The sequence below is a fragment of the Periplaneta americana genome, chromosome 16 (assembly GCF_040183065.1).
Source record: "Periplaneta americana isolate PAMFEO1 chromosome 16, P.americana_PAMFEO1_priV1, whole genome shotgun sequence".
Classification (NCBI taxonomy): Eukaryota; Metazoa; Arthropoda; class Insecta; order Blattodea; family Blattidae; genus Periplaneta; species Periplaneta americana.
In genome coordinates, this window is record NC_091132.1 from 12,730,549 (window position 1) to 12,757,238 (window position 26,690).

Below are 26,690 nucleotides of genomic sequence, written 5' to 3' on the forward strand. Positions count from 1 at the left end.
ATGGGCGACGTAGTGCGAAGTGTGTGCATTTAGTGACTGTTCGGATTAAGTGTGTGGAGAGTGGTTTCGTTTTGGTGTGGATGTATACGGTGTCGTTTCTGGTATGTTTGGGTAGTCGAAATATCTAGCGCAATAATTTCCTTTCACGGGACTCAAATTTCTTTTGTGTTGAGGGTGAAGATTGCAATAGAAAGTAGGAGGAGTAGGTGCACTGGGATCGAACCAGTGCTTTATATAGGTGTAGTAATGTGTTGGCGTGGCAGCCTTGTCGTCTAATGCCGCTTAGGTAGCTTACTGCTTTAGTGGCTTTGTTGTATTTGTCCCATATTGTTTGCGCTATTGTAGTCCAAGAGAGTTTTGATGTGAGTGGAATGCCTAGATATGGGGGGAAAAAATCGGAAAAATCGAAGGAGAATTGGGAGGAAAATTTTATAAGGTACGCAAAACGCGTCCTTGCAAGGGGTTGGGGGCTGTACAAAACTAAATATGTGAGCTCCAAGCCTGTTGGCCACTAGTCTCACTCCAGGTTACGCTGCTCCTCTGAAGGAGCTCTAGAAAATTTTGAAGGGGAAGCCTAAATTGGACGTAACCTCTTAGGTACCACATACGCGAGGGGGGGCTGAGATTGATCAAGTGATCACGGAACGGGGCGAGGAGGAGTTGGCTGGTGTTTGCCGTTAGAATGGCAAGACGCCGTCATCTGTTGTTCGATGACAAAGCATGTGAAGGCCGTCGGAAGAAGCGCCGTGTAATCTAATCTGCAATTTGAGAGGTCCCTGTCCTTTCAATTTGCGACTTATTGAGTGACCTCGTATATTTAATAGACTACTTATATTATCTGAACTAGGGCATACATCGTTTATAATAAGAGTGGAATATATATGGGGAAGGGCATATAGGTCCGTGGCCCATTTCTTATAGGGCTCATCCCGACATTTGTTTTACGCCTGAGGAAAACCACGGAATACCTTAGGCAGGATGAGTTGTCTCATATATAAGAGACTAGCCAATTTGGCTATTATGTAGGAGGTGATTGTTGTCCTGAGCCTTGTTGAATCGTCTCAATTTTGAGACAAGCCATTTGGCTATATGATGGCTCAATTACGAAGAGTGGGAGAGATGTAATTAGTTAATTAATTTAAAGTAATTAGGGAGATTAATGGGGATATGAGTGCAGGTCCGTGGCCCATTTCTTTTAGGGCTCATCCCGACATTTGTCTTAGCGCCTTAGGAAAACCACGGAAAAACCTTAGGCAGGATGAGTTGTCTCAATATCAGAGACTAGCCAGTTGGCTCTTAGGTTGAATGACTCTATGAATCGATGGATATATACTAGCCAATTGGCTCTATGATACTTCCATCGATCAACAAAAATAGATATTGTTAGGGAGGGATTTTGTTTAGCCCAGTTAAGACAAGGTCATTTTAAAGCGGTTGCACTATCCAAGGAGTCTCATGGAGTTGAGTCGTGGCTACCAAAACCTGGGAGTAACGCCATATGGGGGGTACCTAGCTCCTTAATTTATAGTGCCAGAGGGAGTCAGCCGAGGAGCTGTTATTAGTGCGGACCGCGGCGAGAACGTTGCCGACGTGTCTTCTTGCTTTGTGCTTTCCGGCTGAATGACCTTGGGTCGACGGCCTTCACCTGCTTTGTCATCGAACAACAGATGACGGCGTCTTGACATCCTGACGGCAAACACCAGCCAACTCCTCCTCGCCCCGTTCCGTGATCAATTGATCAACCTCAGCCCCCCTCGCGTATGTGGTACCTAAGAGGTTACGTCCAATTTCGGCTTCCCCTTCAAAATTTTCTAGAGCTCCTTCAGGGGAGCAGCGTAACCCGGAGTGAGACTAGTGGCCAACAGGCTTGGAGCTCACATATTTAGTTTTGTACAGCCCCCAACCCCTTGCAAGGACGCGTTTTGCGTACCTTTTAAATTTTCCTCCCAATTCTCCTTCGATTTTTCGATTTTTTCGACCTTGGGTCTCACGGTTGGGCTCGGCGGACGAGTTCTCCGCTGATGACGGCCCGTCGTCCGGGCGGTGAGAAATTTAATAGCCGGTGACCATGCCGCGCTTAGTTCGAGACCCGAGTCCCGGTTCAGGTTACCGCGTTCCGCCGCTATGGCCAGGGTTTCTTTTACTCGTCTATCCCAATAGCCCGCATACTTTACCAGGACCTCGGTGTTATTGAAATTAGCCCTATGGCTTTTTTCAATGCAATGTTCAGCCAATCCGGATTTTTCGGGCTGCATTAATCTGATGCTTCTTTGATGTTCCGAAAGACGCGTCGCTATTGTGCGTCCAGTCTGTCCAATGTAAGCCGCATCACATTCACACGGGATGCGGCAGATCCCTGGTACTCTGACGCCTAGATCGTCTTTTACTGATCTGACCTTGTTCCTGATTTTTGGCGGAGGTTGTGGATTGTTTTTATTCCATGCTTGTGGAGCAGTCTGCTTATCTTTCCCGACAACTTCCCTGTGAATGGTAGACAGGCTGTGGCTGGTTTTTCCGCTTCTAGTGAGTCCGTGATGGGCTGCTGCTGCTGCTTCTTGTGTCTTGCTCTATTCAAAGAGGCCGTGATGTCTTTAGCCAAATATCCATTCTGCTGGAGGGTGAGCTTCAGGTGTTGAAATTCAGTGTCTAATTGCTCCGGGTCCGATATAGAGACTGCTCTATGGGCCAGTGTGTTAAGTATGCCCATCCGCTGCGCTTTGTGATGGAAACTATTCGCGTTCAGGTACAAGTTGGTATGTGTGGGTTTACGGTATACCGCATGGCCCAGAGATCCGTTGTTATTTCTGGAGATAAGGACGTCCAGAAATAGGAGTTTACCGTTCGTTTCAACCTCCATAGTGAACTGGATCTGGGGTCGTAGACTGTTTATATGCCTGAGAAAATCTGGTAATGTGTCTTGTCCATGAGGCCAGATGACGAACGTATCGTCTACGTATCTGAAGAAATGTGTAGGCTTTAATGGCGCTGTAGCTAGTATTTCATGCTCCAGATGCTGCATATAGTAGTTGGCGATGGCTGGTGAAAGCGGGGAACCCATGGCGACTCCGTCTATATGTTCATAGTAGGTGTTGTTCTGTAGAAAATATGTGGAGGTGAGCGTGTGGCGGAACAATTCCGTGATGTCAGGAGGAAATTGATCGGAAAGCAGTAGCATGGCTTCCGAGAGTGGAACCCTGGTGAAGAGGGACACTACATCGAAGCTGACTAGAAGGTCGGACGGTTTCACTTTGATGTTGTCGAGGATCTCTACAAATTGTGTAGAGTTCTTCATATGATGTACGCACCCACCCACCAGTGGTTGTAGTAGGTTGGTGAGATAGCCGGCCAAGCGGTACGTAGGGCTGCCAATCGCATCCACTATAGGCCTTAGCGGTACCTCCGGCTTATGTATCTTGGGTAGACCATATAACCTGGGTCGTATACTGCCTGACGGTGAAACTAACCGCTTACTCTCGGCGCGGAGACTGGATTTCTTGATTAGCTGGTTGGTGCGTCTCTCTACTGAGCTGGTGGGATCTTTCTGGAGAATTTTATAGGCCGGATCGTTCAGCAGTTGATCGATCTTCTCCTGATACTACGTTGAGGAAAGGATGACTGTGGCGTTTCCCTTATCCGCTGGCAGAACGACTAAGTTGTCGTTCTTCCCAAGCATCTGCAAGGCTCTATTCTCCTCTCGGCTGATGTTGGGCTTAGGAATGGTGGCCTTGGTAACAGCCCTGGCAACTTCTCGGCGTATTTCTTCCGCGCTGTCTGATGGGAGCTGGTGGATAGCGCCTTCAATACTGCTAATGATGTCTGCGACCGGAATTTCCTTTGGAGCGAGAGCGAAGTTGAGACCCCTGGCAAGTACTGATGTGGTGGCCTCATCTAGCTGCTGATCCGTGAGGTTGATTATGATGCGACTGGTCTCTAATGGCGGAACTGACTCTGTAGATTTGATTAGGCCTTCGAATTTCTTGGTGTGTCGTTTCGTGCATCGCAGAAGAGATGCCATGGCTTGTGTGAACGAGGACTGATCCACCCTGTCCCAATCCATAGATGAAAGTCTACTCGATAGAGCCAGACAGGATTCTAACAGTTTTTGGTCGATTACTGACAGCTCTAACCAGCGCTAGGCTAGTGCGTCTCAATATCTTGGCCGTTGTAGTGTTCTTGACTGGATAGCGGAGTCTGACAAACTTCGGCGTGACTTCCTTGTCTCTGCATCTTGTTAGAAAGGCCAAGGAGCTAAGTAATTTCCCCTTAGTCTCTCGCAGGTTTTGGTGTCTTCTGACTGACTTTTATTGGGGCAGTTAAAAAAGTATTGGGAAAAACGATGTAGATTAATATATATTAATTCGAAGGAGCCAGGTCATAAGTTGGTGGTCCACCGACGTTTCGAGGATGAGGGTACCTAGCTCCTTAATTTATAGTGCCAGAGGGAGTCAGCCGAGGAGCTGTGCGCCGATTGGCTGTTATTAGTGCGGACCGCGGCGAGAACGTTGCCGACGTGTCGTCTTCCTTTGTGCTTTCCGGCTGAATGACCTTGGGTCTCACGGTGGGCTCGGCGGACGAGTTCTCCGTTGACCTTATGACCTGGCTGGAAGCCCGAGAAAATTTCGAATTAATATATATTAATCTACATCGTTTTTCCCAATACTTTTTAAACTGTCCCAATAAAAGTTTGTTATACTAAAAGCCAGGTTATGAACCGACTAAACCGGAAGCAACGTTCTGTTGCTCTCTTTCTGAGCTCTGTTGCCACATAGTGGTGCGAGATTCAAAGCGTGTTCAGCGTTTGTCACCGATATGTTTAAAATAACTACTGTATATAGTTCTCGATAACACTATCAACAATATTATTAATTAAAATTACTGTTTTTAAGAAAGCACGAGCTAATGACGCTGGTACGAAATGCGACTCGTAATGCACGTGGTACTGCAAATGAACTGGGAAGTTTGGCTACACTGTCTCCGTGATTCCGTTGCCAGATTTTCGTTAGCAGACGACATTTTCACGTGAGGTCCAATGAAAAGCTCCATTCTCCTTCCCCCTTCGCCCCGCCATACTCAACGTGTCATCGCTGCACAGGCTACCCCTCTAACCCACACTTTCCTCTCGCCCTGCCAACTACTTCCTGTTTAGTCGGTTTATAACCTGGCTTTTAGTATAGTTTGTTATATATTTGTTGGTTCTGACTCATCCCGTGGTTAGAAAGTTCGCTTACACGTTCATAAAATCGTAGGTCAGGTATCTTTGAATGTCAATGTATCCCCTACTAATCGATAGTGACCGAAATTTATTCGTTTAAGCACAGTCTATGGTCTGTCCAAAACTACTTCCGACCTGACAAATGGTGCCTTTAGCATGTTACCATGGTAACGGGACGGTGTTACCGTGTCTATGTTTACAAGCTGCACGTGAATACCACGGTCTAGTGGTGAATACAGTGCCCGGAATGACTTTGAGTTGGCTGGTTAGCGCGTGCTTTGTGTGAATTAAAAATATTATTTAGTCGTATTATTGTTTTAGTGTATCGATAATTATTATGTTTAAATTATATTAGACCCTAGATCATATATGTAACAGATAACTTCTCGCTACGTTAAAATCGGCAGCACTTTGAAGAGAACAACCGCCAGGATCGCCACCCGTCCGCCGTAAATGAACACGAGATGGCAGCGCAGTCGCTAATGCAATTCAAATGGGAATGATGACGTGACTCCTTATGTAATAACTAGATGGCAGCGTAGTAAACCTGACAAAAGTTGTTAACCTTAAAGCCTATAAGCCCGACATATCTGTTACATATATGATCTAGGATTAGACGTATTATCTTCGTTGTTATTGGTGGAATGTATGGCTAGTGTGAGTTTTCTAGTTTCTGCGAGATTTTCTAAACAGGTGACTTGTGCAATGTCGGAAGGAAGGAAAGGCAGGCGGAGAACAAAGAATATTGTACAAGGTGCCCCGTTAAAGAGTCAAGCGCGAGAGATGGTGTGTTATGTAAGAGAGTATTTTGAGAGGGAAAAAGATAATGGCGGGCGTCTTTTACCTTTGGCGCAAGTCGTAATGAGAACTGCTGCTTGTGTTAAAATTAATAAGAGCACTTTATCGATATTGGAAAAGAAAAAGGCTGTGTATATTTTCAATCATAAATATTTTTACAGTTTACAATTTTTTCAACGCCTTTCTAACAACATTACATTGAATAATATCGACACTCATAAAAGTAAAGGCTTCGTATTAAATTTAAACCTGTTTTTACAGTTTACAGTCCTTTCGACGCATTTCTAACGGTATTACATTGAATAATACCGGTACTACTACTACTACTACTACTACTACTACTACTACTATTATTATTATTATTATTATTATTATTATTATTATTATTATTATTATAGACTAATAAAAATAATGTACACTAATTTTAATGCCTAATGTTCAACAAATTGGTTAGAAATGTATGTGTTCATGTCAGCCGTTCATTACTGCACTCTATCGGCAGCGCTCTCGCTTACACGAAAGATGGGCAACATGACAACACTGCTCCCCGTTCTCTGTAAGCTGTCAAGTCGGAAGTATTGTATATACAGTCACGAAGCTTGAGTGCTAGGAACAATAGACTGTGCCGGTACTATTTCGCATTGTCTGTAATGAGGCGATAATAGCGATCCTAGTGGTTAGCAACTGTCTATGGATGCATATTTACTACGTTATGTTATGTGGAGGAGTTCCGAACCAGTGGTGTATTTCTAAATAAAAAAAATGGCCTGGCTTTGGGATTTCGGTGGTACTGGTAGTAGTTGTTTTCGTCGACGACGCTGTTGTCATCATAATCATCATCATCGTTGTTAAGTCTGAAGAGTAGATCTCATTATGAAATTGTTTTCATATAAATAAAATATTACTTTTTATAAATGTAAAATTTTACAAAAATATGAAAATCATAAAAGTGCCCTGGCGCTGCCCGGCCACAAAAAATAATGGTCTGAAATACACCCCTGTTCCGAAATAGGCTGTATTACGGTCTAGCCAACAATGGAGCACATATTGAACATTTAATTTAGTAAATTTAAGTTTAGGAAGTTATTACCCAAGGTAAATTATATTTTCATCCTACAACCAACTGACGGTAACAATAATCTAGGTTGCCAGGTGACGATAGAAAACGAAGCGAAACTTCTCGTAGACTGAAGCGTTGTAGCTTCATCTAGCAACAGAAGTTGGTTTGTAGATTCGGTACTGGAATGTGAGTCCTATCTTTGATCATTTTGATGATTCCGCTACTTCTTGTCGAGGTGCTGCTAGGTACTTGGTTCACGTCGATAATTGTGTTGGTGTTGGTCTTGGTGTATAAAGCTGTAGCCCGTATTATGCAGCCACGCTAGTTATCTCCTTGATTTTCCATTCGCTCTTTGTTTTGAGCGTGTGTTAAAAAACGTTCGTGGTTTTTTATTTTTATTGCCTAACGTGAGAGTTTCGTAAGACTGGTCTGAAAAGGTAAGTACATGCGGTAGTTCTCCAGTTTTACTACATGTTGTTTTGAAGATTGTCTTACACATATGTATCTACTATTGCGTTATCACGTTAAGGTACAAATGGTCATTCCACGAAAATATCAACCTCCATGTCCATTTACGAAACTATCCAAAACGCATTATGTGATATATATGAAATCCTCAAACTCTACTTTTCGGATATGAAAACCGTTTTTGCATGGGAAAATGGATGTTGAAGTAAATTTGAAAAATTGTAGTGAAAGTAATTTATATTGCGAAAGTTGACAAAATGCATTAATATTACAGATTTATTAATTTGTCCATTAAATGTGAAGCACAGGAACGCCATTTCATAATTTCAATTAAGAAACATGCCAAACGAATTATTTTGCACCAAAAAGCGGATGCTCCCTGGACCAAAAATACACAAATTCAATCTTCTAAGACGATTTTTTTGTTTGAATACTTTCGTTTTATAGTTTATTTCAGCTATTTTAAAAAGGTGATGAATGTCGTTCCTTTAATTCACAACTACCTCGAACCCGGGTCCTTGATTCTACGTACCAAGCGCTCTGACCACTGAGTTCGATCCCCGGCGCCGGAGCGAATTTTTCTCCTCAAATATTAATTGTCAATATTACAGATATTATTCTGTAGGACAAATTAATAAATCTATAATATTCTCATAGCCGCATACATTTGTACACATTACTGTGCACGTAACTGCTGAATCCCGGCCAAACAAGTCACTCAGCTGAGTGCGCTCCTAGTATAATGGCAGTTGACATTGGACATATACGTCAACATATATGCCTAACTTGGAGTCAGGCCACAAAGGGAAACATTGAAGGAGGAGGTTTCGGTCCGGTACTGTGGATTGAATTCGGCGTAGCTCAGTGGTCAGAGCGCTTGGTACGTAGAACCAAGGACCCGGGTTCGATCCCCGACGCCGGAGCGAATTTTTCTCCTCAAATATTAAAATGCATTAAGTTTAATTGATCATATAATGCTTAGGAATTATGATTTAATAACGGGACCAAGTTCACCAGGAACTTTAAAGCTTTTCTTGTCCGTAGAGTGCCAGTTTGATTCGAAAATCTTATGGACTGCAATTTCAGTCGTTGATATCTAAAGGTTACCCTACTGCGTCATGTCTGGAACGAAATTGACGTTTTTTTTTTCTTTATAAAAAGCTAACCGTTGGATATTTTCTTTAAGCTTTATTTTCTCTTAGAAAATGTAATTTGTCATAAAAAATTATATGAGCGATTTTTTAGATTTTTTTTTTTTTTCATTTAAGGGCACTTTTTGTGAATTGAAAGTGCGTCATGTCCGGAACGAAAATTCTTCAGTGATTTTCGAGACAGAGTAATTGCTTCGTACTAGCGTACTTACTTAAATGAAGTCATATAAATAGGATTATGTTAGTGCTGCAATAATATCACTTCTCACATTCCCTTACCCACCACTTGTTCATTCAAGGTACGCGGTGTCAAAGTAATAAGGCAGGATCAATACTGGAATAGGTTGTTCCCAGCGTGTCATTATCGATACCAATAAAGAAATCCAAAGAAACTTGCATTGAAAAAGAAATGGAAGGAGAATTACTCCTGTTGTGAGTTAATTACACATCCATAATGAATAATGCGCAAGGTGCGAATTAACGGGGGGGATGGGGGATTTCCCCCCCCTCTTGGGAAGTTATGCCCCCTCTCATAAATTTATATTAACATCCCTGCCAGGGATAACTTCTATCCCCCCCTCACAAAATATAATTGTATTATTTTAATACGAATATACTTTATAAAGTAAGCAAAGAAAATAATATTGATGTATTATCATCACCGGCAAGCTGACAACAATCGATAACTTAGGAACTACACATCTTATCCTAAGTCTGCTCATGGATATAATTATTATTATGATCAAGATTGCAAGACAAACAATTCAGTGCGACCAAGTGTTGAACCGTATCGAATGAAGATAATAGTAATTTTATGTATGGTATTCTCTATCTAGGATTCTACCCCCGTCTCATCAGAAATCTTAAGGTACGATCACACGTCGCTACTTTTGCAGCGCTGCAGTATAAAAAACTGCGCAACTCTTGTACTGCGACGAGTGAACAACGGTGCAACCCGAAAAGTTGCGGCTGCCAAACCTGCTGCCCGCTACTTTTCCATGCTGCGCGCAACTTAAAAGTGGCGACGTGTGAACAGGGTTCTCAGGGTTGCAGCCGCAGCATTTTTGATATCGGTTTTGTTGAAACTTTTGCTGCGGTTGCAACCAGTGTTACCACCAAAATGTGTCAATGATACGTTTATTGTTTGGATATATTTTAATGTTAAATGTGATGAAAATAAATTATTTGTAACAGTTATTAAATACACAACACAGTCTGAGCATAATTGGTGACGATATAATTCATTTTTTAAATTTTCCGTAGCGTAGTTCCAAACAGGAGGGTTGCCAACATTGATTACGTGAATATACTGTTGGTTATCATTTAAGTACATAGGCGTTTTTAAAAGCTTTATAGTAAAAATAATGTCAATTTCTGAATACTAGATTCGACAGAAAAGCAAATAATAGATAAGGAAGCTTTCGCATGAGTTTATTAATAATGCGAACTTACTTACTTACAAATGGCTTTTAAGGAACCCGAAGGTTCATTGCCGCCCTCACATAAGCCCGCCAGCGGTCCCTATCCTGAGCAAGATTAATCCAGTCTCTATCATCATACCCCACCTCCCTCAAATCCATTTTAATATTATCCTCCCATCTACGTCTCGGCCTCCCTAAAGGTCTTTTTCCCTCCGGTCTCCCAACTAACACTCTATATGCATTTCTGGATTCGCCCATACGTGCTACATGCCCTGCCCATCTCAAACGTCTGGATTTAATGTTCCTAATTATGTCAGGTGAAGAATACAATGCGTGCAGTTCTGTGTTGTGTAACTTTCTCCATTCTCCTGTAACTTCATCCCGCTTAGCCCCAAATATTTTCCTAAGCACCTTATTCTCAAACACCCTGAACCTATGTTCCTCTCTCAGAGTGAGAGTCCAAGTTTCACAACCATACAGAAGAACCGGTAATATAACTGTTTTATAAATTCTAACTTTCAGATTTTTGGACAGCAGACTGGATGATAAGAGCTTCTCAACCGAATAATAACACGCATTTCCCATATTTATTCTGCGTTTAATTTCCTCCCGAGTGTCATTTATATTTGTTACTGTTGCTCCAAGATATTTGAATTTTTCCACCTCTTCGAAGGATAAATCTCCAATTTTTATATTTCCATTTCGTACAATATTCTGGTCACGAGACATAATCATATACTTTGTCTTTTCGGGATTTACTTCCAAACCGATCGCTCTACTTGCTTCAAGTAAAATTTCCGTGTTTTCCCTAATCGTTTGTGTATTTTCTCCTAACATATTCACGTCATCCGCATAGACAAGAAGCTGATGTAACCCGTTCAATTCCAAACCTTGCCTGTTATCCTGAACTTTCCTAATGGCATATTCAAGCGCAAAGTTAAAAAGTAAAGGTGATAGTGCATCTCCCTGCTTTAGCCCGCAGTGAATTGGAAAAGCATCAGATAGAAACTGACCTATACGGAATTAATAATGCGAACATAACCACAAAATGTATATTGAGAAGTCAACACGGAGATGGGAACCTGCAGCATGACTGCGGCTGCAAAAGTAGCGCCTTGCGTGTGAACAGACTCGCAACCTCCAGTTGCAACTTTTGCAGCACTCGGGTTGCGCAGCACGAAAAGTAGCGTGCAGCACGCTACTTTTGGCTTACCTGTGAACACGACACGCAACTTTTGCAGCTGCAGTATAAAAGTAGCGCTGCAAAAGTAGCGACGTGTGACCGTACCATTAATTCGCACCCTGATAATCCGTAATATTTAAATCGAATATCAAATAACAGAAAAAGAAATCATATCAAAGGAAAATGGAAAAGAAACTAACTAATATACGACACATTAAAATAAATTAAACTGATCTTTGCTTTAGCTTAGTCCACATTAGTCTCTGACCACGAAAACATGAACATTTTTAGCAGACTATAAATATAGCCAAACCTCGTGTCGATACATACGTTAATTCAGAAGAATTGCTACGGATTTAAAGACTGAAAACAGTAAAGTAGCAACAAATGGTACCTTAAGCCAGTGGTTCCCAATCTTTTTTGACTGACGACATACACTTTTCTGATCGCCCACGATATCTCGACACACTTATTTGTTTTTATTAATAACAATATAATAACAACAACCAGTGATTTTCTTGTGGAGGAAAAGGTGGTGAAACTCTGGGTAGAATATTTTATAGCGTACTGGGAGATGATTACTGTTCACTGCTCGGGAATTTTGTCGTTTTTAACCTCCTTTCGTCCAACTAAGACTCAAGGTCTAAGCGGAATTCAAAGAAAAATTAAATTAAAAACGTAGTTATTCACACATATTTCGCTTGCATGATCAAAAATGCAATGAAAAAAGTGCCGGAACGCCGTTCCAGCGCGTTCCGCCAGAAAAAAAGCACTGAAACTTCTATATCTGCAGTGCTTGAGAAAAGTGACATAAGTCAGTTTCCACAAACCTTTTTTGATAATTTATTGACAACTTACACTGGTTTATGTCGATTTGATTTTTTTCTGTATGAATTATTGTAATGGGAGGAATACTTATGTATTTTTTTCCAAGCGAGCAGATGTTCCGTAAATTGTCAATAAATTATCAAAAAAGGTTTGTGGAAACTGACATGTCACTTTTCCCGAGCACTGCAGATATAATATCGGACATCCACTGTTGTAGATAGTTCGATGTTAACACGCAACCGAAAATTCTTAAAAAACAAAAACAAAAAACAAAAAACAAGCGGCAATTTGAGTGGAATTAAAAAAATACAAACGTAGTATGTGTCAAAAATCCCAACCTATCTATGCTGGATGTCCGATAAAAGATTTTTTATGATCGTTTTTGAAAACTCACCTATTCAAATTAATGTGAAGTCTGCGCTTGGTGGGTTGCACAGAATTTCTCTATACATGGCCGTACGGTTCACAGGACAAGTAGGCCTAAATCATCGTCAGGATGCAGCAGTCTGTTACTTTGTTTAGAGTTCACTATTTGCATGGTAGAAAATGCTGATTCACACAAGTATGACGTTGAAAACGGTAGTTATAAATGTATTTTTAGTTTATTCGGTATCATCGAATGATTTGACAAAACATTTCCGCATATAAAACACTCGGGATTTTGTTTATATTCATCTCCACGCCACGTAAAACCATATTGCAAGTATTCATCACTACATTTACGAAACGCAGTACGGTTTTGTGAACCCTGAAGGGAATTTTCGCGCACATAATTTGAATTAGCACTGCTGTTATCTAATTCTAATCCAGAGCTTGATTTCGAATAAAAAATGTGTCCATGATAAAATCTAAATAAAGAACTTTTCATAAAATAGTCGCACTATCATACTGAAACTGATCAATAAGTTCTGACGATTCTAAACTCTAGGGCCTACAGTATTTATTACTATAGTCCCGTCGCTCTAATTTCCGGCAGCCAATCGCGTTGCAGGTCGGCTACATTTAAACGTGTGCGTCTTGTGATTCGCTTATGAAGACGTTATTCATTTCTTAAGGCTCGATAAATACTTAATATAATCGCCCGCCATTTTGGCTCTTTCGTTGGCGTTCGCAAAAAGCACAATTATTTGCTGAATTACAGTGCATTTGATTTATTATCATAGGAGCTACGACATGATAATATTTAACGGTGTGCCAAATAGATTCCTCGTATGGTAGCTCGGCAACGATAGAACAAAAATGGCGAACGATACTACCTACCTAGACTTTATAGAGCCTTCACTTCCTAAGACGTAAGCAAAGAGGCGGAGTCACGCCGGAAATAACAGCGTCGCGACTATAAGTGGATACAGTAAACGAATTACTAAGCATTGTTGCAGGTGTTCACGTTTCATTGGTAAAGTCTGTCTCAAAATAAAATGTACCATATCAAAGACTTCGTTGTAAATAAAACATTTTGTTGTAAAGAGGCTTTCAGGATGACATAAAATTTATTTTTCAATTCCAAAATTTCGCGACATATTCCATGGGGCTGTGCGACACACCGGTTGGGAACCCCTGCCTTAAGCGAGGTCGGGGATATATTGAAAACGTTGCTGCCCGAGGTCATCATTCACTGGATTGTGACTAAGCGACAGTCGTTACATTTAAGGAAAATTCGTAATTGTGCTAATGGTGAAAACTTGTAGATTTTGCGGAATACTTCACAGTCCAATACCAAGATGTCTACACCTGTGGAGTAACGGTTAGCGCGTCTGGCCGCGAAACCAGGTGGCCCGGGTTCGATTCCTGGTCGGGGCAAGTTACCTGGTTGAGATCTTTTCCGGGGGTTTCCCTCAACCCAATATGAGCAAATGCTGAGTAACTTTCGGTGCTGGACCCTGGACTCATTTCATCGGCATTATCACCTTCATCTCATTCAGATGCTAAATAACCTAAGATGTTGATAAAGCGTCGTAAAACAACCTACTAAAAATACCAAGATGAGGTACAAATTGCGCATTTGTGTCGGGATCAAATTTCAATTTTCATGACCGTAGTGTGGCTGGAGGTAGAAATTTAATTTCTTCTCGATGGAGCTGCCTCACATTGAAAACAGCGGTTCAAATTCCTGTACGAATATTTGAGAACAATAAACTCTAGTCACATTGTTGAGTTAGAGTTTTTAGTGGCCATCGCAAGTTGTTTTGAAGAATGCGCTAGACTTGTGTCATCAGAAACCCAAGGGATAAAGATTACGTTTATCACCGAAGGAAGATCAAAGGTAATGCAACTGGCACCTCGCTCGCTATGGAAAAAGTGATGAAAACTTTCGCCACACAAACTGCATCTTATTGAGCCTATAGCAGCGATGACCAAAACTCGAACGGCAGTGATTGTGATTACACTCGAGAGACAGTCTATAAAGTAAAGGGACGGGGAGAGGTACTTGGCATGAAAACTACAACCATTGGGGTTCGTGCACTAACATTGAGTTCTTCATTAACCTGCTAATAAAAATCGCAAGCTATGCTGTATAATCTAAGTTGGAATTTTCAAGTTAAAGAAACGATAAAAAAAATCTGTTCCTCCATTCACTGTTTGAGTCGCTTGAGAAACTTCTTGCCCCAGCAACTAAAACTTACCCTAGTACAAACCTTAGTAATGCCTCACTTCGATTATTGTGACGTTTTGTTAAATGACCTAAGTTCTGAATTGTTAGTCAAGTTACAGCGAGCTCAGAATATGTGCGTCAGATACGTGTGCAACATCCGACGATATGATCACATATCACCGTCCTTCGCAAGTCTTTCGTGGCTCCGACTTAAAGAACGCAGAACTTTACACTCTTTATCTTTACTCTATCGAATTCTGCACACCTCAACACCAAATTACCTTTCGTCTCGTTTCTCTTATTTATACTCTAACCACGACGCAAATACCAGATCACTTATCTGTGGCGCGCTAAGTATACCTCTTCATAGAACATCTTGTTATTCATCATCTTTTACAGTATCCACCTCGCGTCAATAGAATTCCTTGTCACAAAGTATTAGGGGCTGCAAGACAATAAACACCTTTAAAAACAGCTTAAAAGATAACCTTATTAGCATTTCACTCCAATCATACTGATTTAAAATATCACTGTCTATATTGTTACTTCATTCTTTAGACATCATCCTGATACTGCTGTATTTTCAAAATTTTCTCATAATAATCTCTTTCTATCATCTAATATTATTTGAAATATATTAACATTCTATGTATTTTAGCTTAATTCTGCTACACAGTTTATTTCAGTGTCTAATTAATAGTTCATAGTAGTTTGTTGTCTAATTCGTATATAACTCTTGTATACATGTAACTCTTACTTGATCAAATTATTGAATTTTTTGTAAGTTCATGCATATGTATATACACTTTTTGCTGGTTGAGTGGAAGAGAAGGCCTTACGGCCTTAACTCTGCCAGCTAAAATAAATCATTATCATTATTATTGTTATTATTATTATTATTATTATTATTATTATTATTATTATTATTATCAGTAATGTCACTACTGTCATCAAGAGCCAATAATATGTATATACATATATACATTTTCTTGCCTTTTTTATATATATTCCTCATGAACACAATCAGAAATGTCCTGAACTCTCTTCTGAATATTTAGTCGAGAAAGCGCAATGTTTCAAAATTAATTAACAACTTTCATTGGACAAATTATTTCAGCCACCTTGATCATTACGCTTTTAAAAAAATAGTAGAGTGATACGTATCGTACACAAAAGAAAAATTTAATTTTATGTTGTAGTTTCTAAGAATAGATTGCAGTTTGTTTAAAAACCGATTGTTGCAAATCATCTTCATTTTCTGCCATCAATATCTGGTCGTCTGAAAAAAATGACTCTTTGTAATAGGTTACTGTATTTCTATCGATGTAATACTCCCGAGGGTTATATTGATTTCCAATCTTTAATTATTTTGTCCAGGTATTATTATTATTATTATTATTATTATTATTATTATTATTATTATTATTATTATTATTATTATTATTATTATTATTATTGTATTTCAACGTATCAAAATTTATACCAAAACTCAATGAATAGAGAGAATTTTAATTCTTATATTTACACCATAATTCAAAGAGGATGGTGCAAAAGTAAAGACCTCTAGCGAGAGTGACAACAGTGGTAAACGGTAAATTATTAAAAATTGTGAAAGCGACACGTCTCAAGTTATTGTGTGTTTATTTGCTAGTTCATGTCATCACCACCAGAGACGTAGCGTAGTGCTACATAAGATAGTGACATCGAAGCAAGTAAGAGGAGTTTTGCGTCATTGAATTCGCACAAATGAGGGGCCGTTATAACAGGACAGTGAAACTTTAGAATTGAATTTAATAAGAATGCACCACATAGGAACTGCATTGCGCGCTCTGTGACGTAATTTGAAACTGGTTGCTGTTTATGTCCTAGGAAATGTCTGTGGACAGACCAGACTTCGGAAGATACAGTAAACAGGGTACGAGCCGTGTACGAAGTAATCCTAGCACGTCAACAAGGTGGACTAGTAGGTAACTATGGGTGCCATAGTCCACGGTATAGAGATCTTATGGAAGCGTAATAATATCCTTATAGAATGTTGGATCGACCATATAGGATATGAGTCACCAATGTCACTCTGACCCCCGCGATCGCCAGACTTAACCTACGACTTCTTTATGTAGGAGTATACCAAAGACTACGTGTCTATCACCCCTAGGCCACAGAACTTGAAATATCTGAGTGATGCATCACAAAAACAGTGGAGTCAATATCAGAGGACATGCTGTCATGAGTATTTTCTCGACATCTGTCATGTCATCAACAGGGCTCATGTCGAGGTTTTGTAGTGCACAAGTAAAACTTGGAAATTAACGCGTCTTTTCATGTTAATACAGTTGTGTTGAGTTCATTCAGTTATGAATAACATAAAGTTTACTTTTGCACCACCCTTTTTGAATTACCTTGTATTAGTACATTCTCAAAAAATTTCATCTAATTCAAATGAGAATAATTTTTCAAGGAACATTTTATAGATAGAAAAATGCTGAAAAATAAGAACATCTGAGAAAATATTGAAAGAAATGTGTACTGAATTTTTAAATTTTAGTATTTAGTATTTATTTATTTAACCTGGTAGAGATAAGGCCATCAGGCCTTCTCTGCCCCTCTACTAGGGGATTACAACTATAATATGAAGAATAAAATTACAATTAATATTAAATTTACAATTATAATAAATTTTATACACATGCTTTGGAAAAATGTCAAGTGGGACTTAGAATTGGCGGTACATTGAATTACAATTAATATTAAATTTACAATTACAATAAATTTTATACACATGCTTTGGAAAAATGTCAAGTGGGACTTAGAATTGGCGGTACATTGAATTACAATTAGTATTAAATTTACAATTACAATAAATTTTATACACATGCTTTGGAAAAATGTCAAGTGGGACTTAGAATTGGCGGTACATTGAAAGAGGAAGAAAGATTTTAACACAATATTATTACGTCACTGTGCATTGCGCCTACATAAAACGCAGAATCGTTAATAAAAAAAAGAAGATAGGCCTATAGAAGAAATTATTGTAAAGTTTATTGAACAGACAGTTACAGTAGAATGTGGGTGGGTTATTCAGCTTAAAAATGAAATGCGTATATGAGGGTTAAATCTGTGAATTTGTTTCCAGGAAGAAGATTCTGATGAAAGTTCAGATGTTAGACGAAGATCGAGCGACAATTCAGACATCGAATCACGTGCAGCATCATCATCGTCATCTCTGAGACATACAACTAGTGAGAGTGAAAAGAAACCCGATTCTACTGTCTCGAGTGAAAGGAATAAAACAATGAGGAATGGAATTAACGACAATGTTCGTGTGAATAAGAAGACACCTTCAACGTCATCATTGTTTGATGTCAAAGACTTGTGTCAAAACAAAGTTGATAATCATGGGGAAAAGAGGCAGTGGAAAGAAGGGTCACTAACTGGCAGTAAAACCAATCTTGAAAATTCACCATTAAAGAAACTTAAATTAAATTTTGCGAGTTCCAGTGATACTTCGGAAAAGAGGACTGACAGTGATAGTGATGTGAGAAACCAGACAGACCTATTGTTAAGACTTGGGGGAGATGCTTCATCAGGCAGCCCGAAGAAAAGTTGTGTTGAGTTACCAGAAGACGATTTACGTCATATTCTCAAAGCTAAGAGAAACCGTAAACACAAAAAAAGTGTTGAAGTGCCTAAGTCAGAAGCTCAAGGTTAGTGAATATTTTTTATTTCATGAATCAGTTTTAGTGACATTTCTATTTCAAGAAGATTAGATTTACTTACATTCTCATTATAGGTTATACAGGGTGTAATAGTAATATAGGCTACGTTACAAGAGCGGTATGTTGACGTTTTCATGTTCGAGGAAAAGATTGAAAAAGCGAAACGTAGTTGAGCTTTTTTAATTTCCGAGAACATGAAAACAAACATACCGCTCGTGTATCGTACATTATTTTGTGCGAAGATCGTTTATTACATACCTGAAAGACGAACTTCTAATTAGTTGCAATGAAATCTCCATGTTGGTTTCTGTTTAACGACGGCAACTTCGGAAAACCAAAATATCTTTCTTCAACATTGTTGCTATAAAATGTTTTCTGTGTTTACTATACTCCAGCAGGCCGTGATATACGTCTGTATTTTTTTTCCCCCAGTCTATAAATGCGAACTTAAAACAAACGGTAAGGTTATGTAATGATTTATTTTTTCATTTTAATATTTTAACAATATTATTTATATAACATAATGCAGTAATAACATCGGCATCTGGAATCTTGTTGATTTTTTCACGGCTTCCTTAATGTTACTTGCATTACAAATGCAGTAACTTTTGTGGTGTTGTAGAGTTTACTTAATTTTTGCAAATATTTAAAAACAATAATTAACATTACAATTTAGGTGAAATTGCAGTGGTAAGTTTCCAATTTATAATTATTACTATGTTAAACGTCTCTAAAAATAATATGTTAAAAGCCTAAAGCAGTAAAATGAATGTTGCGCTTAAGCGGTAAGAAGAGGGAAATTGTTATGTGTGTTCCGTTGGGAATACTGAATGTGGTATTTCACAATTAGCGCGTATTGGTTCTGTGCGGAAAACAAGCAAATACGCACGATCTCGCACAAACGATATAATCTGCCAAAATTATATAGACTGGTTTGCTTAACAAAATGTGTAGTGAAATTTAATTATTTCTTATAATTGTGATTTTAATTTGAAAAATACCATGTTTTTAAGATTGATAGTATAGTCTAATAAGTTATGTTTACATTTCAACTGAAAGTGAATGCCACCAAATGGCTTATAATGATGATAGTGGAAGCTTTCACAAAAATGCATGCATTTCATGTGCGACCACCCATAGTTCCATCTAGCGGTTCACAGTTAAAACTTCTCTTGAATGAGTATTCTGCTTGTAATTTTCAGGAAAAGGCACAAAAATTTTCACAATGCTAATATTTTTGTCTTGGTACGGAAAGTAATCGCAGAGTCCACTGCAAGAATGTTGGATGTCATTTGGAATACATTTTTCAGGAGAAGCAATTGAAAGTTTGAAATGCTTAGCTCTCAAAGCTTAACTGTGATTTTCCGATCATTACTGGACAATGACTATCAGTGTTAATGCCATAATATAACTCTCTATCAGGGGCAGACGCAGGATTTTTTTTCGGGGAGGGATTTGAGGAGATAGTAAAAATGGAGTAATGAGAAATAAGTTTATATACTCACAATTTGTTTCCGAGTCACAAACATTTACAAGTTGGCCTGAGTAGCGTAGTCGGTATAGCCTTCTGTGCTCGAAGTTGCGGGTTCTACCCCAACCCAGCTCGATGGCGTTTAAGTGTGTTTAAATGCGACAGGTCTCATATCAGTCGATTTACTGGCATGTAAAAGAAGTCCTGAGGGAAAAAATTCCGGCACACCAGCGACGTTGATATAACCTTGGCAATTGCGAGCCTTGTTAAATAAACCATAATTTTTTAATTTTAACATTTACAATGACTTCAATACAAAAATAATAACAGAATGACATTTACAGAAGAAGGCGACAAGGCTTCTTTGACATTTCATCCAGTACTTCATGAGCTTTTACTTCTACATTTTTATGTATATACATCAAGGCCAGTGCATTTATTCTGTCTGCTCCTCAAGTAAGTCTTCAAATACCGCAATGTTGAGAACGACCATTCTGGTGTTGCTGTAGTTACAGGCAACGTGCAGAAAAGTTTCAGCGCCTTGCAAGTGTAGGGAAAAATAATTTCATTGCACCTGTTCAAAGATGATATAAAATCAGTAGGTATTAGGTGAAGATTTTTCTGATCAAGGAAATTTCTTCTCCACATCTTCAATTCATTGAAGAAAGACTCTGGTGATGCATCAACATCATTGGGCCACTGATTTACTACAGCTTGAACAGCAGTTTCTAAATCTTCATCTGGTGCTCGCACTATGTTTTTAGGCAGAAAAGTTTGTATGGACTTTAGGATTCCCTTATGATTTAAAAACCTGTCCTTGAGCTGACTAATGAAATAGTCTAATAAGAGAAGGAAAATTAAAAGCCTAAAATACTCTTCATGACTCTCTGTCTTGAAGTAAGAACGCTGTGTTTGTCTTACTGCATTTCTTGGAATTTAACACTTAAGCAAAGAGAATTTTCGTGGAAAACTCTCTAATTCCTACGTGCATTCACGAATTAAAATTAATATTATTTTTGTTTCTTGTTTAGTATTTTTTCTCAAAATTTCGGGAGGGGATATATCCCCTTAATCCCCCCCCCCCCTTGCATTCGCCCCTGCTCTCTATGTACATTCTATATGTCTTAAGCTATGCATTGACAGTCTTGGTTCATTTTCGACAAGAAAGTGACATCCATCATTCTTGCAGTGGACTCTTCAATTGCATTTACATGAGTTATGAATTATATAAGACTTTTTAATATAAATAAAGCATACTTTATGGGTTTGAAATCACTTTGTGATGTACAATACTGGAGGTATTCACACTATTTAAGATTGCAAACTGTAATCAAGAGGTAGGCCTATTCTAAAAAAAATGTTTTCTCTCATGGAATCACCTTTTTTAAAAGTACTGGGCGCAGTCCAGAAAATGTTCAAGCTATATATCCACATTACAGATTAAGTTATATTAATTCATTGATTAAAGTTCTCGTTAACACTTTGTTAAAAACATAAAATTTACTTTGTCATACGTTAAAAGTGTTAAAATTGTTAAAAAAAGGTATATACCTTCGACAGACGGCCTGTTTCGACGCTGTGTGTCGTCGTCCTCAGTGTCTCTTGAACCACTGGTGATCTTGACTCTGCGATGTGCAGTTGTCGATGGTAGGAGTGGGGGTGTGTTGCTCCTATGGTGGGGGTTGGCTGTTTGTGTGTTATGATGTATTATGACGTCAAATAATGTGTGCGTATCGAACTGCAGTTGTGTGTTAAGTATATATTGTGCGTATGCTATTGTATTCTTATATATTTCGTACTGTTCTAGGATGTTTAATTGTGAACTTTTTGGTGTGATGTGTAGAATTTCCATATCTGTTTCTATATTATTGTAGTCATGGTTATTGTTGATAATGTGATCTGCATAGATATGGAAATTCTACACATCACACCAAAAAGTTCACAATTAAACATCCTAGAACAGTACGAAATATATAAGAATACAATAGCATGCCCACAATATATATTTAACACACAACTGCAGTTCCATACGCACATATTATTTGACGTCATAATACATCATAACACACAAACAGCCAACCCCCACCATAGGAGCAACACACCCCCACCTCTATCATCGACAACTGCACATCGCAGAGTCAAGATCACCAGTGGTTCAAGAGATACTGAGGACGACGACACATAGCGTCGAAACGGGCCGTCTGTCGAAGGTATATGCCTTTTTTTTAACAATTTTAACACTTTTAACATATGACAAAGTAAATTTTATGTTATATTAATTCCTGCTACGTTTAAAAATATTACACAGTAGGCCTGCTAATTTTGTAGGGAGTTTATAAATGTTATAAAATACTTACAGTACAAGGTGGAGCAAAATGTATTGTACATTTACATAATACAGTGCGATCGAGAAGTCTCTCCGCAGTGCTTGTGTAGCCACGGTGTAGCTGAGAACCCATTAGGCAGAGAATTCAAGTGGCAGTACTGGCTGCTAAGCATATGATGAAGTGAGGATGTGAGATTGTCAAACCGGAATTAATGGGGAAGTGCCAACTTTCTACAGGATTACTAGAACTAATGGAGCTGGTGAGGGACTTTGATCGCACTGTACAACGTTGCATAACAGTACATAGCAACAGCAGCTTTGGAATTGTTTATTCCAAGTGATCTGCCATTTAATTTGCGATGAATCAGTGGTCCATACAAATACGCATTCAGGTTGTGAAAGCTTGTATTTGTTTAAATAGTGTACAAAGTTTCTTTTGCCAAAGACATCGTCATCGTGTTCCTGACAGACGGACAATTGTGCGATGGGTCCAGTCTTGGAGGGAGCATGGAAAACAAGAAATCCGTAGGTAGGCCAAGAACTGGCCAAATGCCTTAGAATGTCAATCTTGTTCGAGCAGAAATGCAGCGAAGTCCACAGCACTCAGCTAGATGATATTCACTGGCAATGAAAATCGGCCTGCGATCACTTCACCGGATATTGAAAGCAGATTTGAAATTCCATCTTTATAAGCTGCAAGTAGTTCGTTGCTTACGTCCAGTTGACCGGCAGATGAGAATAGCTTTCTGTGCGCAACTTCAAGGAATTATTGCTGAGAACAACAATGTTCTGCCTAATTTGCTTCTGTCGGATGAAGCACATTTTCATTTAACTGGATTTGTCAAGAAGCAAAACTAATGTCTAATGTGTTGCATTTCGTTTTTAGAAACTTCACCTGCTAATTCTGGACTAGCAGCAAGACGCTTGAGTGATCTTCAGAGCAAACTTGCTGAAGAACGGAGAAAAAGAGAGAAATGTGAAGGTATTTATAGCATTATTAGTCTCTGAAAACGAAATTCTTATAAGTATTATGATGTATGTTCTTATCTTAAGAGTTATTAGTTGTTTTACATCTTGATGACACAACTTTTAACACTATATCACTTCGGAAAACATATTATGTGTCTTTCACATGTTAAATTTTATTACCTTATTAACGCCAATAGCAGGCCGAAATATGTTAACAAGGTAATAAAATTTAACACGTGAAAGACACATAATATGTTTTCCGAAGTTATTAGTTGTTTTTGATTTCCAAGAGCTGTAGTTCTGTGTAAAAAGATATATTCTTTTATAAAAAGAGAAATAGGCTAGGCCTATACCATAAAATGGAGTCAATTGTTAAAGGGTTGCTGTTATTGTCTATGTGTTCCTCAAGGGATTCTTAACCTACGGGTCTGACTTTCAGTATGGATTGCCATGGCTTTTGGAATGGGTTTCCATATCTTCTCGAAAAAAAAAGTTAAAGAATAACAGAACTAATCACAATCATTAACTATTTAATAAGATGAAAATATTCCTGTAGAATTGAACAACCTGTAATTATTATTGTACAGGAATCATTGTGCATGAAAAACAGTTATGCTATTACTTTAACTTTTTTAATACACGTGTGATGTTCAGAAAGTAAGTTCTGATTGTTATTAAACTTTTATGAGAATAGAAAGACAAATGGGTAATGAACTCTGAGATTGATAGGACCTATTGAATTTACATCATTAAATAGGCAATTTGTGCCTCATTTAGCAGGCATTAAAGACCTCTTCCATTATCTCACGCCCTTCCTTGATTCTCCTCTCTTCTTACTTGGCCTTGGGGTGACGTCATCACTGATCTCATCCAAGGGTCAATTCCCAGAATCATCACTAGGGAGCGGATTTTTATGTACTAAAAAATTTAAATATATTTATTTTTTATGTGCTAAAAAGTACGAAAATATTTGCTAAAAATTAAAAAAATATTTTGTTTTAAATATGACAAAAATACCTTACGTAGCCTGAAAAAAAAAATGTTACTAGGTACTCACCAATCACACTTGAGTATCAGTTGCTAGTAGTTGGCCGAGAATTGCAGTGAACAGCAAAGGTCATCTCCAAATTCTCCATCACAAATGCATGCCTATTATCTCTGAACAACGACTTATAGGCCTACTGTGAAAATGATCTTTCCACATCACAGGACGTCAGATGTGCATATTTAAAGAGAGGAATGTCACAAACACCTACACCGTCAATTTCACCTACAGACACACCCTCCAATACTTGAGCAACTTTACACATTTTTTTTAAATCCACTGTTTTTCCCAAATACATTCTGGAATTTGTCCCTTAGTACTTGTACTTCTGAACCTGGTAGCGAGTCTAGTTTAATTTCCACGGCACGCACCTCCCTGTTTCAGACAACAGGTTTTTGGATGTTTCGAGTTTTTTTTTATGGTGTCACACAAAAAGCTTAGATTTGCTAATAGGAAAGCCAAATCGTTTTTTAAACAACCATCTTTCAGCATATCTTGAAGGATATCGATTGACAAAGCCCGATAACAGGGAATCACAACAAGATGTATTGCCTTACTTGATGGGCATGAGTGAGAGGCGGGAGATTTGTTTAAATTAAATAATGTTTATACCCGAGCTCTTATCTGTTGTGTTTCACAAACAAAGCGTGGAATGAAATCATCTTCAGCAACAATAAACATTCCTAATTATGTGTTGCAAGATCTCTCCTCCTTGTCCATGTTAATTTATTCTCTACCAATAACATTGATATGCTGCCTAGCAGTTCTCAGAACTTGAGGCGATACTATTATGAAAATGGATACACCACACAGCGCTTAGAAACACGAAGCAACCAAGAATTCTTAAAAAAGATAACGTACTTCTGAGTGATATAATTGATTTAGTTTTAAAATATTTAAAAGTTCTTGTAAAAAAATTATTTAAGTAAAAAATCTCCAAGATTTATGTATTTATAATACATTTCCTGAAAATATGTATTTACATAATTTTTTTTGTGAAAATATGTGTTTTTATGTGAAATAAAATTCGGGTTTAAACTTGAAACTTCATGTTCGGAATGTTTAACTTTGTTAATTGTGTTTTATCACACGCAAAAATAATATTTAATTACATAAGAATCCGCTCCTTAATCATCACTCTATTCTTGATGTCACTCCCTGGGGTTCTTGCCTTCGTGCCTGAAGTATGTCCGGAATTTGCTGTGTTTTGCTGTTTCCCTACCTCATCACTCTTTTGTGTTCTTGACTTCTTGTCAACATCAGCTTCAACCATTTCTGTCATTGAATATTTTTTCACAGTATTCCTTATCTTTTGTTTTATACGTCTTCTTTTTTCCTTCGTTTATATTCTTTCCTATTTCAGTACTGTTAACACTTTCTAGGATGCTTTAGCAAAGCAGGGCAGCACTGCTACTTGCAGACCTGTTACTAAATCTACGTATTACTCTGTGAAAAGATTTATTAAATCTACATACTTAGACTTCAACAAACAAAATTTGATAACTCAATCCCATGGGCAAAAATGGAACTCTCTGCATCAAAATCCACAGTTAATTCCCGATTTACCACGAAAATCGTCTGTAGCTGCATTTAGATTGGCAACAGGCCATGATTGTTTGGCCAAACACCTGCATAGAATTGGAATATATCAGTCCCCTAACTGCCCATTGTGCAACTCAAACCAAGAAATGGATTCGGAACATCTCAAAATCTGTGCTTCAGTGGCTGGTCATGATAATATCTTTGAAAAATATTGGAGTGCAAGAGGTCAAATGACTTTATTGTCAAATGCCTGGCATTAGAAAACAACAACTTTCTAGACACATTCAATATCGAAAAACTCACCATTAATTTTCAGTTTGTCTTTATCTCGCGAAGTGCCCATTTTTTCTCACTGCCATCTAAAAGGGTAGCCTATCAAAACCTTTCTTCTACACCTCATTTCAAACTCGAAATAGTTTTCTATACTAATGTTTGAATATTTTAATGATTTTCTATTGCTCATAATCTTTTCCTTGTCATTGTATTTAGAAACTTCACCAATATACGCCTATTTTTTTTTCTCTATAAACTTCCTTGATTTGTCCATTCCTAGGACACCTTCTCTATCATTTCAATATTACAGTGACTGGAAACAATAAAACTGATATGCAATAGACATACTTCAAGGCTGCTACTTACACAGGGTGTATCATAATTATAGGTACAGACTACAGGGCGAGCAGACGACAATGATAGCAGGTGAAAAGTCCTAATAAACTGCACCGTCGCTGGGTCTGGTAGAACTTTTGATCGGTGGAATAAATGATAAATATCATAATTATACCAAATAACCCTGCCATGAAACGTTATGATCAGGATGGTAATCAGTTCGCCGAGGTAATTAAGTGACAACACACATTGCCTACGTTAAAGACAGACATTTATTTAAAATAAACCAAATAATAGC

At 38.4% G+C, this 26,690-nt stretch overlaps 1 protein-coding gene across 2 annotated transcripts in view; it reads left to right on the top strand.

Moving 5' to 3' along the window:
- Nucleotides 1-26,690, top strand: part of LOC138691787 (uncharacterized) — a 52,230-nt gene that overhangs the window by 15,565 nt on the left and 9,975 nt on the right. For both annotated transcript variants that reach the window (XM_069814180.1, XM_069814181.1), the window contains exons 2-3: nucleotides 17,848-18,418; nucleotides 23,114-23,209. In XM_069814180.1, the coding sequence (XP_069670281.1) occupies nucleotides 17,848-18,418; nucleotides 23,114-23,209 (667 nt within the window). The remainder of the gene's footprint in view (nucleotides 1-17,847; nucleotides 18,419-23,113; nucleotides 23,210-26,690) is intronic.